This window comes from Vicia villosa, linkage group LG5, assembly GCF_029867415.1.
Source record: "Vicia villosa cultivar HV-30 ecotype Madison, WI linkage group LG5, Vvil1.0, whole genome shotgun sequence".
NCBI lineage: Eukaryota > Viridiplantae > Streptophyta > Magnoliopsida > Fabales > Fabaceae > Vicia > Vicia villosa.
The window spans coordinates 108,787,776-108,799,325 of NC_081184.1; the positions used below are offsets into that span (position 1 = coordinate 108,787,776).

General features: G+C 46.5%; 1 protein-coding gene across 1 annotated transcript; it reads right to left on the reverse strand.

The window, feature by feature from the left end:
* Positions 1 to 6,664: 6,664 nt before the first annotated feature.
* On the reverse strand, positions 6,665 to 8,011 carry LOC131605145 (uncharacterized). Its single transcript, XM_058877538.1, has one exon. It carries the CDS (start codon positions 8,009 to 8,011, stop codon positions 6,665 to 6,667), a length of 1,347 nt encoding a protein of 448 aa, XP_058733521.1.
* Between the last annotated feature and the right edge of the window lie 3,539 nt (positions 8,012 to 11,550).

The following is an 11,550-nucleotide window of genomic DNA, read 5'->3' on the forward strand; positions in this document are numbered from 1 at the left end:
GAGAGAGAAAGAGATATGATAGAGCCAAAAATAGAAAGTTTTTGTACAAATTTTCCAATCAATGTTCTCATATTTTTTTCCCAAGACCTAACCCTAAATTCGATCATATATATAGCTAATATTATGGCAGTCAGGGGGAGGTTTTTTTTTGGACAAAAAAGAGGAGGAAACCCTAGCCCTTGAAGCCTCCTCAAAAATCCAAAAATCACATAAAAAGAGAAGCTTTCGTCTTGGGGGTGGGAGTGATTTACCATCTCTGCCAGACATTCAAATCCACTCCTAAGATGCCAAGGGGTAAGATTGAATGAAGAACGAAGCCTGGTAGCGTCTGAGATGAGTATCACGTGTTCATCACTTTCATTTACATTCTGATTTCTATTCCTTGCATATTGTGGCGTTTTAATTCATGCTAACAGTATAATTGAGTTCGTGATAGTGTTTAGAGTTGATTGGAATCATTACATGGAAGGTCTAACGCGAGGGTGAAGATTTGCCATGGCTAGGGCATAACAAGGAGGGTTCATCGTTCTTGTAGTTCCAGGCGGTTTCAAGCCCTAACGATTGCACCATTGGATTTGTGGCGTCGTACTTACAGGATCTGGGCACGCTGGGTTACTCGATCAACGCGTTTGAAGGTTTTTTATTATTAGCTACGGAAACTGGTAATTACATCGTAGCAAAATTGAAGGCACATCGTAGCAAGTTCTGAGCATAAGGTTGGAAGGGACGATGAACAGTACCTGGTCGCCATGGACGACGCGTGGAGGAGGGAGAATGGACAGTCAACGAATGCAGATTGTCTCTCTCTTTCTGATTGGTCGCGCGCGAGGCATAGGGACCCACGTTTGACTATTTTGGTTTAATGTTTGTTTGTTCCTTTTTGTTTATTGGCATGCGTAGTATTAGCAGATTATAATGTTAGCACAGATGGCATCAAGGTGTAGCTGGTAACTACCTGATCATGGGTTCGAGCCATTCTCGTGCAAATTTTTATTCCTTTAATGCACAGCCTGCCCACAGGATCCAATGCGCCTGCCCTCACGCGCTTCCATCATACACCCTCATCTCTCAACCGTTAGATTTCCCAGCGTGAGATCCCGCATGCAAGGATTTGAGGCGTACCATACTCCCTCTCAGGCGCATAACATCAGATCGAAGCCAGGTTTCTCTTTATTTATTTAATTATTTAGATTAATTATATAATTAATTTAATTTAGGATTAATTTAATTATTTAAATAGGATTAGATTAGATTAGGATTATTCTATAATGATGTAGAATTGTTTTTCCCGATTATCCGACTATTTCGAACAATTAATTTAATTAATTTAAATTATAAAAAACCATAAAAACCCTGTACAAATATATTAAGATATTAGGGCTCGCTCAATCCCATCGGCCAGTGGCCAAAATATTAGGATTAGGGTTTTTCCAACCGACTTAGGTATTTAGCCAAACAATTTAATTTATGATTCGTTTCGATTAAATCAATTGATCGCGGTGGGTAATAATCAATTGTTTAATTCAAATCATTTAATAAAAATACACATTATTTTGCTAAATGGTTTTAACCAAATCTATTGGTTACGATGATTAGCAATTTTTATCAATTCGTTATTATTTTTAATCGAATCCATCGATTATGAGGGGTAACGATAATTAATTATTTAAAACACACACATTTGCTATTCGCGATAATTGAATCTATCGATTATAGTGGTTAGCAATCCTCCCTTCAATCCGTTAGCCTTGGTAATCAAACCTATTGGTTATCGCGACTAATGGTAACAAATTAAAACCAGGGTTGTACGCCCAAATCTAAAAAAACACTAAAACCACCTTACTACGGATTTTCATCCCTTCAAACATTGCGATGTTCACAACTACGATAAGGTAATTCAAAATACCTTCGAACATTCGCATTACAAAACAACTTCAAACAACTTCAAACACCTTCATAATCAATTCTATGGCGTACAACCCTGTGCCCGAACTACGTAGACTCTGATCCTCCATAAGGAGGTACGTAGGCACTTGGCAACAAGGCGAGTCCCCCTCTTCCAAACTCTAATCATGTTCATATAATTAGCCTTTTCAACTCTATTTACTCTCTGTCACCTTTCTTTATAAACCTTGCCCTAAACCTTTTATCTTTGAAATGTTAGCCTTTAGGAAAGGGTTGAGGGTGCCTAACACCTTCCCTCGACCTGAATATAGTATCTTACCCTGATTTCTATACTGCGTAGGGTTTCCTACTCGCCATTCAGAATAGGTGGCGACTCTCTCAGTCTTAATTTTTAGGGCAGGTTGCTACACTAGCGAGTGACGATGCTGCTGTTATGAGGGTTTTGGGGATGGCCCAAGTGTTGGCTAGGGGTGGCCTGGTTTCTGCCGAGGCTTTGAAAAAAGCGGAGTCGGGCAGAAAGCTTGCCGAGGATGAGGTAAAATCTTTAAAAGCTGACCGGGAAAAGCTGAAGAAGAAGATTGATGGGGTTTTGAAGCAGAAGGACGAGGAGATTGAGGCGGAGAAGAAAAAGGTTGCCGAGCTTCAACGGGAATGGGCACCCTCGGCCGAGGAGTTCGCAGATGTGGCTGAGCTGAAGTCCAGAGCCGAGTTTGTCGAAAAGATAGACGGGCTGAAGCTAAACCTTGCTGAGATGGCTAAAGCTGGGTTCAACTGTGCAGTTCGGCAGTTGAAGCTTCTGAACCCGGGTTTGAAGGAGGACAACATTGGGCTCTCGTCAAAGATTGTGGACGTGGTGCTGGTGCCTGAGTCTCCCGATGGTGAAGAAGAATCTTAGTTAGTTTGGGACTGCGTGCCCGTTCTTTTGTTGGCCTGTGCGCCTTTGTTGTTTGTATGTTGGGCTATGCCCGGATATTTTTTGGGGCCTGTGTGCCCGTCATTTTGTTGTAATATTCGGATATTACCGGCCAATTTGGCCGGCTTTTACTGCTTTACTTTTGCAAGTTTTGTTTATGTTTCAACTTTGCCTTTTGTGTTTAGAATATTGTTGCAGGTTTTTTGAGCCCGGATTATGTTTGTGTTCCGGGGGTGTACTATTATACTTAGGAATATTTTGTTTTTGGACTATGCTCGGCCCAGGTTAATATCCCGGGCGTGTGGGGTACGACCCGGGTGCGCAGAGCAGGTGTGCGCTATGAGCGGGCACGAGACCGCGGTTGGGGCCAAGTGCTCGCGGCGTGAACGGTCCCATCGCGAGCTGGGGTTCTGCCATGCAGGTACTGCCACGGTGGGTCTAGGCTTAGGGTCCGCCGTGTAGCCGGTTCTATTCCTCGATAGGGAGCTCCGACTGTCGCTGTCGTGGAGTGCTCGTATTCGTACCATGACGCGAGTCCGTGCCTGGTTCCCCCTCGTGTTTGGGACTAGCGGTCGGGGAGCGTTAGCTTGTGTCTAACTGTAATAGCATCTGAGTTTTTCAGCATTCCAGGGTCGAGCAAGTTTTTCTCTGAGGAGGTTCTCGAGATAATAAGCGTCGTTCTCGGTTTTATCGTAAACTCGGGACAGGCCTTCCCAGTTTGAGGCGAATTTGCCCTCACGTGAGTCCTTCATGTTTCTGCGGAGCACTAGGGCGCCGACTTCGAACTCGCGTTTGATAACTTTAGCGTTATGGCGCAGAGCTATCTGTTGTTTCAATTTGGCTTCTCGGAGGGAAGACCCTGCTCGGATCTTTTCGACCATGTCGAGTTCTTCCCTCATAGCCTCGTCGTTGAGTTCTTCCTCGAGAGGCGAATCGGTCCGCCGAGAAGGTTCTCGGATTTCCACGGGGATCGCGGCTTCGATGTCGTAAGTTAACCTAAACGGGGTTTCGCCTGTGCTTGAATGGGGCGTCGTCCTATATGCCCAGAGTACACTATGCAGTTCCTCGACCCAAGCTTTCTTAGCCTCGCCGAGTCTTCGTTTCAATCCTCGGGGGATGACTCGGTTGGCCGCTTCGGCCTGTCCATTTGTTTGGGGGTGTTCCACCGAGGTGAAGTGTTGTTTTGTGCCGAGCTTGGCTACGAACTCTTGGAATTTCCTATCACTGAATTGGGTGCCATTGTCGGTTATTATCGCCTGTGGTACCCCGAACCGAGCGAGTATGTTCCGTTTGTAAAAACGGAGCAAGTTTTGAGACGTGATCTTGGCGAGTGCTTCGGCTTCTATCCATTTAGTGAAGTAGTCCATGGCGACCACTAGATATTTGTTTTGGTATGATCCGACTGGGAATGGTCCGAGGAGATCCATTCCCCAGGTGGAGAAGGGCCAGGGTGACGATAGAGACTTAAGCTCGTTTGGGGGAGCCAACTGCGTGTCGGTGTGACGCTGACATTTATCGCATTTCTAGACATGCTCTTTGGCGTCTTGTTGCATGGTCGGCCAGTAATACCCGACCCTGAGGGCCTTTCTTGCCAATGATCGGCCGCCGAGGTGTTGGCCGCTGATCCCCTCGTGAAGCTCCTGTAGTATCTCGAGCGCCTGTGAGGCGTCGACACATTTGAGGAGAGGAATGGAAAATCCTCTCTGGTACAGCTTGTTCTCGACGATAGTGTACGAGTAAGCTCGTCTTTTGATCGCTGAAGCCTTTTGATCGCTGAAGCCTCCTTCGCGTCGGTCGGAAGTTCTTCCTTCGTAAGGAAGTTGTACACCGGGGTCATCCAGCAGTGGTCGTCACCTATGGCGAGCACTGGTAGGGGGTACGCTCTTGTCTACGCTCGGCCTTGATAGGATTTCCTGGATCACTGACTTATTTCTGCCTTTTTTCCTCGTGCTCGCGAGTTTGGATAAGACGTCGGCTCGGGAATTGTGTTCTCGAGGGATATGCTCGACTTCTGCCTTTGCGAAGCTTTTCATCCTGTCTTTGACGAGTGCGAGATACTCGACGAGCACGTCGTTTTTGGCTTGGTAATCGCCGTTGACTTGGGATGCGACGAGTTGGGAGTCGGTGTAGATCTTCACCTCCCGAGCACCCACATCTTCGGCGAGTCGTAGGCGCGCTAGGAAGGCTTCGTATTCGGCCTGGTTGTTCGACGTGGTGAAAGACAAAACTAAGGATACTTCCATGATAAGCCCTTCGTCGTTTTCTAAGATAATGCCGGCCCCGCTCCTCGAGCTGCTTGAGGCGCCATCTACGTAGATGGTCCATTTATTCTCGACGGGGGAAGAGGAGATGGCGATTGAAGTCATCTCGGCTACGAAATCTGCCAGTGCTTGAGCTTTCAGTGCCTTTCTGCTTTCGTATTGTATGTCAAATTTGGATAGTTCGAGGGACCACTTTAGCATTCTCCCGGCCATGTCTGGTCGGCTGAGGAATTGTTTGATAGGCTGATCGGTTCGAACGACTATGGTATGGGCGAGGAAGTAGTACCTTAGTCTTCTGGCGGCTATTATTAGTGCCAACGCGACTTTCTCGATTTGTTGGTATCGTACCTCGGGTCCTTGTAGGACTTTGCTGGTGAAGTATACGGGCTTCTGCCCGTCTTCAGCCTCTCGGATCAAGGCCGCGCTGACTGCTTCGTTTGAGAGGGCCAGATAAAGGTATAGGATCTCGTTGTCTCCAGGTCGGGAGAGGACGGGTGGCTCCGAGGGGACTTTCTTGAGATGGGATAGCGCTTGCTCGCACTCATCGGACCATTCGAAGGTCGCTTCCTTTCGTAGTAACTTAAAGAATGGGAGAGCGTGCTGGGCGGATTTTGTGACGAAACGGGATAGTGTCGTGAGCACCCCGTTTAGGACTTGGATGGATTTCTTATTGTTAGGTGTGGGGAGTTCCGAGAATGCTCGGCATTTATCCGGGTTGGCCTCTATTCCTCTTTCGGTCAAGTAGAAACCGAGGAACTTGCCCGCCCGGACGCCGAAGGTGCATTTCTCCGGGTTGAAGCGCATCTTGCAGGACCTGGCCTGCTCGAATACTCGCTCGAGATGTTCGGTGTGGTCGGTGTCTTCTCGAGATTTGACGATCATGTCGTCCATGTATACCTCGAGGGTGTCGCCGATCTCTCCTTGGAATACCTTGTTCATCATCCGTTGGTAAGTGGCGCCGGCGTTTTTGAGTCCGAAGGGCATTACATTGTAGTAGTAGTTGCCCGACTCGGTCATGAATGTCGTGCACTGCTTGTCGCACCTCGCCATGGGGATTTGGTTGTAACCTGAATAAGCATCCATAAAAGACAATAATTTATAACCGGCCGAGTTGTCGACCAGTCTGTCAATGTTAGGTAATGGATAAGCATCTTTGGGACAAGCCCGGTTAACATCAGTATAATCAACGCACATTCTCCATTTTCCATTAGATTTTTTAACTAGTACAACGTTTGAGAGCCAAGTGGAATACTTGGCCTCGGAAATAAAATTTGCCTCTAGGAGGGCTTTTACAGCTTTCTCGGCAGCCTCCGCTTTTTCGGAAGGTTGCCGACGCCTACGTTGAACTACGGCCTTCGCGGCTGGATCAATGGACAGATGGTGGCAGGCGACCTTAGGGTCGAGTCCGGGCATTTCAGCGGCGCTCCAAGCGAACAGGTCTGCGTTGGCGCGAAGGTAAGCTACAAGCTATTTCCTCGGCAGGTCGGGGATGTCTTTGCCAATCTTCACGGCCTTGTCCGGGTTGTCGCCAAGCGGGACGAGCTCGAAATCACCGTCCGGGATAGGTCGGACGGTGTGAGCTGTCTTAGGCTGTTGTTCTTCGCCGTTCTTCTTTCGTGAAGCGAGCGTCGATGTCGACTGAGCTGACGTGGGATGGTTGCTGGAGATCTTCTTGAGGTGGCTGGTCGTCGGCTCTTGGTTTTTTGTTGAAGCTAGAGGGAGGAGCGATTAGCTGTAGGCCCTTCATCGATGCATCGAATATTCTTCTGGCTGCTTCAATGTCGGTGTTGATGGTTGCTACCCGTCCCCTTTTCGTGTAGAACTTCATTTTTAGGTGCACGGTCGAGGGGACGGCCGTGAGTTCGGCCAGAGTAGGACGTCCGATGATACAGTTGTAGAGGGTCTTGCAGTCGATCACTAGAAACCGCGTCTTGACCTGTCTGGAAGCTTCTCCTTCCCCAAAAGTGACAATCAGTTCGACGTATCCCCAGGGTTTGGTGGTTGCCCCGTTGAAGCCCTGGAGGTCGAAGCCTACATATGGAGTGATGTGGGAGTCGTCCAACTTGAGGGTTTTGAAGAGATGGGAGTACATGATGTCGACTGAGCTCCCCTCGTCAATCAAGACTCGTCGGACGTCGAAATTTGCCATCCTCACTCGAACGAGCAGGGGGATTGTGGCATTTGGGGCTCCGCCGGGGAGCTCTTCTAGATAGAAAGTGATTGGATCTGATTTGCCTCTGAACTTCTGGAGGGTTGGGCCGAGATTTGAGTTGGCTGTGATCAGCTCGTCAAACTTTCTCTTTACTGAGCTGATCGTGAGTGACCCCGGATCCCCACCGTTGGAGATGACCATCGCGGTCGGGAATCCTTCCCATGTGCTGAGAGCGGATGTCACTCCAACTGAAGGGATGAAATCTTCTGGTCGGGTAACAGACAGAGCAATTTCCAGCGGTCGGCTGTCCGGTGAATTGTCGTTGTCGGAGTTCCTCGGTTTCTCTCTCCGAGGCGGTTCTCCCTTCTTCGTGTATTTAGACAGACGACCTTCCTTGATCAGAGTCTCGATGGCATATTTGAGGTGTATGCATTCGTCGGTTAGATGCCCGTGGCTCTTGTGATACTTGCAGTACTTGGATTTGTCAGTTCCTGGCCTGGTGGGATTTGGCCTTGGGGGTTTGACGTTGGATTTTTTGAACTCGGTATTCTGGCACTCGAGCAGAATACGCTCGCACGGAGCGTTCAAAGGGGTGTAGTCACTGAAACGACCAGAAGGTCCCCTGTGTTCTTTTGCATCGCGGGACCTGTCGTCTCTCCTTTTTTCGCTCCCTCGGCTCGAGCTGCGGGCGGTGTCGTTGCCTCTTGAAGCCTTCTTCACGGCAGCTTCGCCTTCCTCGAAAGCAATGTAAGCTTGGGCTTTGAGGAGGAGGGCGTCCATGGTGCGGACCTTCTCAATTTTGATTGCTTTTTTGAAGTCGCTCCCCGGGAGGAGTCCTCGTTCGAGGAGATAACTTTTCATATGGTCGGTCGTCTGGACTTGGACGGCTTCTTTGTTGAACCTATCGAGATACTCCCGGAGAGGTTCGTCGGTACCCTGGATGACAGCTTCGAGGGTCGCTTCAGATTTTGGTTGTCAGCGAGAGGCCGTGAAGTGGTTGGAGAAAAGCTTCTTGAGTTCTGCCCAAGAGTGGATGGAGTTGGGAGGAAGATTTCTGTACCACGCCATTGCTCCCTTTCTGAGAGTGGTCGGAAATATCCGACATTTGATGGACCCTCGGACCACGTGGTAGTCCATGACGGCTTCGATGCTCCGAATATGATCGTCGGGGTCCGTGGTCCCGTCATAAAAGTCCAGAGTTGGAGGTTTCTCCATTCCTCGGGGGAGGCGGGCTCGCCGGATCTCCTCCGATAGAGGGTTGCGGAAGTCTTCCTCGTCACTTGGTCCGGGGAAGGTTGAATGTCCTCCGCGGTTATTGTGTTTTCGTCGAGGTTTCCCTTGTGATTTTCCAGATGCCCTACGATTGTCCTCGGGGGAGGGACGTTCATGGGGTTTTGGTACAGCCTTGGCGGGGCCTCGGCGATCTTGTTCGGGCGATGGGCTACCTGTCTCTACTTCATCGGAGGCCTGGTTCTTCCTACTTCTTCGCCGAGGAGAGCGGGAGTAAGACCTTTGACGATAATACCTCTTAGGCGGGGGAGCGCGAAGAAGATGGTGAGCATCGACGATACCTCCTTGGCGGGGAGCGCGAGGACGAGTAGGAACGCGATCGGTAGCGTCTCCTTGGCGGTGATCGCGATCGTCGCTTCCTTTCCAGCCTGTCGATCCGCTCGCTTTGTTGTCAGATGAGGTGATTGGTCTTCTTGAGAGCGGCAAGCAAAAGGACGATGGTGGAGTCGGCATCTTTGGGGATGTCGACTTGTTCCTGGTCGTCATCCTGCTGGTTTCTCCGCCTCTGGGATGTATGAGTGAAGGAGGAGGCGGGTTGCCCATCTCTTGTGTCGGTTTCGTTATTCTGAACCAGAGCGAGCTCGTTCCTATTATTTTGAAGTTGCTCGTTGCCACCATTTTGAGCTTGCTCGGTGTTATGAGGCTGCTGTCTTCTGCTAGGTTGGGAGGTCTCATGCCTCGGTCTTCCTTGTCCGTCAGCGGAGAGCTGTTGTCCTTCCCGCTGATGTCGATTCGTCCCTTCGAGGGCTGAACCTTGAATGAGATCGTCGAGGTGGAAGGGATCAGGATTTGGGTCGTTGACGTTGTTGTTGTTGCCAGCCATGACGATCGTATGATGAATTAGCTTTGATCTTTGTTTGTTTTAAAGAAGGGGAAGCTTGATTCCCACAAACGGCGCCACTGATCGTACCTGATCAGAAGGATCGTCAAGGTCTGCTCAGATGTTGGATCTTCGTGAAGTGGAAGGGGGGGTGTACCTACAAGGTACTCCGATGCCAAAGTAAGAAGACGAGCAAAGGAGTGCAAGTACGAGCTAAAGGTTAGAAGAAATTGAATACCTGACCCTCTAGTGAAAGAGGGTACTTATAGCCCCCAGCGCTGGGCCATGATCTCGCTATTTGGGTTGGATGCCCAGGCCCAATTAGGAGACTGCCAGGTTTCCTAGGCGGAAATATCGGAGGTGCGTGAGTGCCCTCTGTCCTGGTTAACCGCTCCGAAGTTTACGGGAGACGCGGTCTTTTAGGAACCACGTGGACTCCGCGTTATTCGGGGGGTTGAATATGAAGGAGCCCTACGAGGAGCAGGGTCCTCGGCAGAGAGGATGCTCGCGGGGAGCATCTATGCCGGGCGTCAGACAGCTCACGAGGAGCATTATGCCGGGTATAGTGGAGACGAGCATTATGAGCCCAATTAGGAGCACAGAGTGGTTTGGGCCTCTAAGGCTAAGTGGGCCGTAAGTAGAATGGGCCTAATCTTGGCCCAATCCAGAACAATACTATTTTTAAAAATATTTTAGTAGATAATAATTTAAATAAAAAAATTATAATAACACAATAGATAAAAACTACTAATTGTTTAAACTGTTTCTAAATGTAAAAATTAAATAATTAGTAACACTTTAAACCGATACCAAATAAATTATATTTAAAATTTAAAAATCAAATTATGATGGTTTGAATCGTCAGGATATCACATTCACGACATTTTTAAACCGTCGCAATCAACAATAATAACAAAAATTAAAAGGATATTCATGGCAGTATTTAACCGTCCCCATCTCCTTATTATGTGAGTTCCAACCCATCGTGAAATATAACAATATTTGGTGTGGAAGTTTTTGGCAACCGTCGCTAAACAACCTGGGGACACACGTTTCTGCGACAGTACTGCAACAGTCATAAATTGCAAATTTTGGCGATTTTAACCGTCGTAACCTGCAAAAATAATCATTGCCTCATTTTCTTATAGTGGATAGGTGAGATGAGTGATATAGATGTTACAATTTTGTTTTGAGAAAGAAGAATGAAATATGAGGATTTTCTTTTGAGAGAAATGACAGTGAACGAGAAATAATTTCCTTCGTATATAAATAAGTCTAATCTTCCACCACGGTACATAAGACAAACCATGATGAAATGATTGAACTTTATACCATGGTTGACTAAAAGAACCATGGTGATTTACAAGGACAATCATATTTTACGACGATAAATGAAAAATGGTTGGAGCTGACTTTGTAACTCCTAGTACGATTCACTACAGTTTTAACTATTTTTTTCAATAAGAAAATGATATAAATAATCGCACTAGGGGTGCAACTCTTACAACACAAAAACTCTAGTAAGAGTTGAAACAGGGCAACGGTAACTTGTACCAATCATAAAAACTATTTTGATACAAAGGGTAGCTTAAAGCCAACCATCTTAAAAAAAATAAAATTACATTAGAAAACACCACATCATAGAATGAATTATCTTTAAATAAATAAAAAAAACTTAAAAAATTATTACAATGGTTAACATGGAGGTCATTGTAATATTGTATTACAAAATATCTTTTCCACAATAGTGTAAATTTTCCCATATCGAAACTTTTCCTTCCTACATTATCCTAATGAGCCTTTGGTGGCTTGAGTATCCAGTTGCGCCTTCTAATAAGTCTTCATTCAATTTTACCATCTTTAAATATTGTATTAGGATAAATATGATAACTTCTATAAGGTTAGAGAGAAACTCTCTAACATTTTTATATATATATATATATATATATATATATATATATATATATATATATATATATATATATATATATATATATATATATATATATATATATATATATAAACCCAAGTATCATGAAGATACACGAAAAAAGAAGTAACACTCTCATTAAACTAGTTGCGTCAAATAATATTTTGGATAAGATCATTATTAAAACAAAACAAAAACTATATGGGATAAGATTGATCCTTATAATAGACAAGTGGCCAAAAATATCAAAGAGTTCTCCATGTCCATGATTAATTAAGT

Coding starts and splice junctions, on each gene's coding strand:
- LOC131605145 (XM_058877538.1), bottom strand. CDS start 8,011: ATGGACGCCCTCCTCCTCAAAGCCCAAGCTTACATTGCTTTCGAGGAA.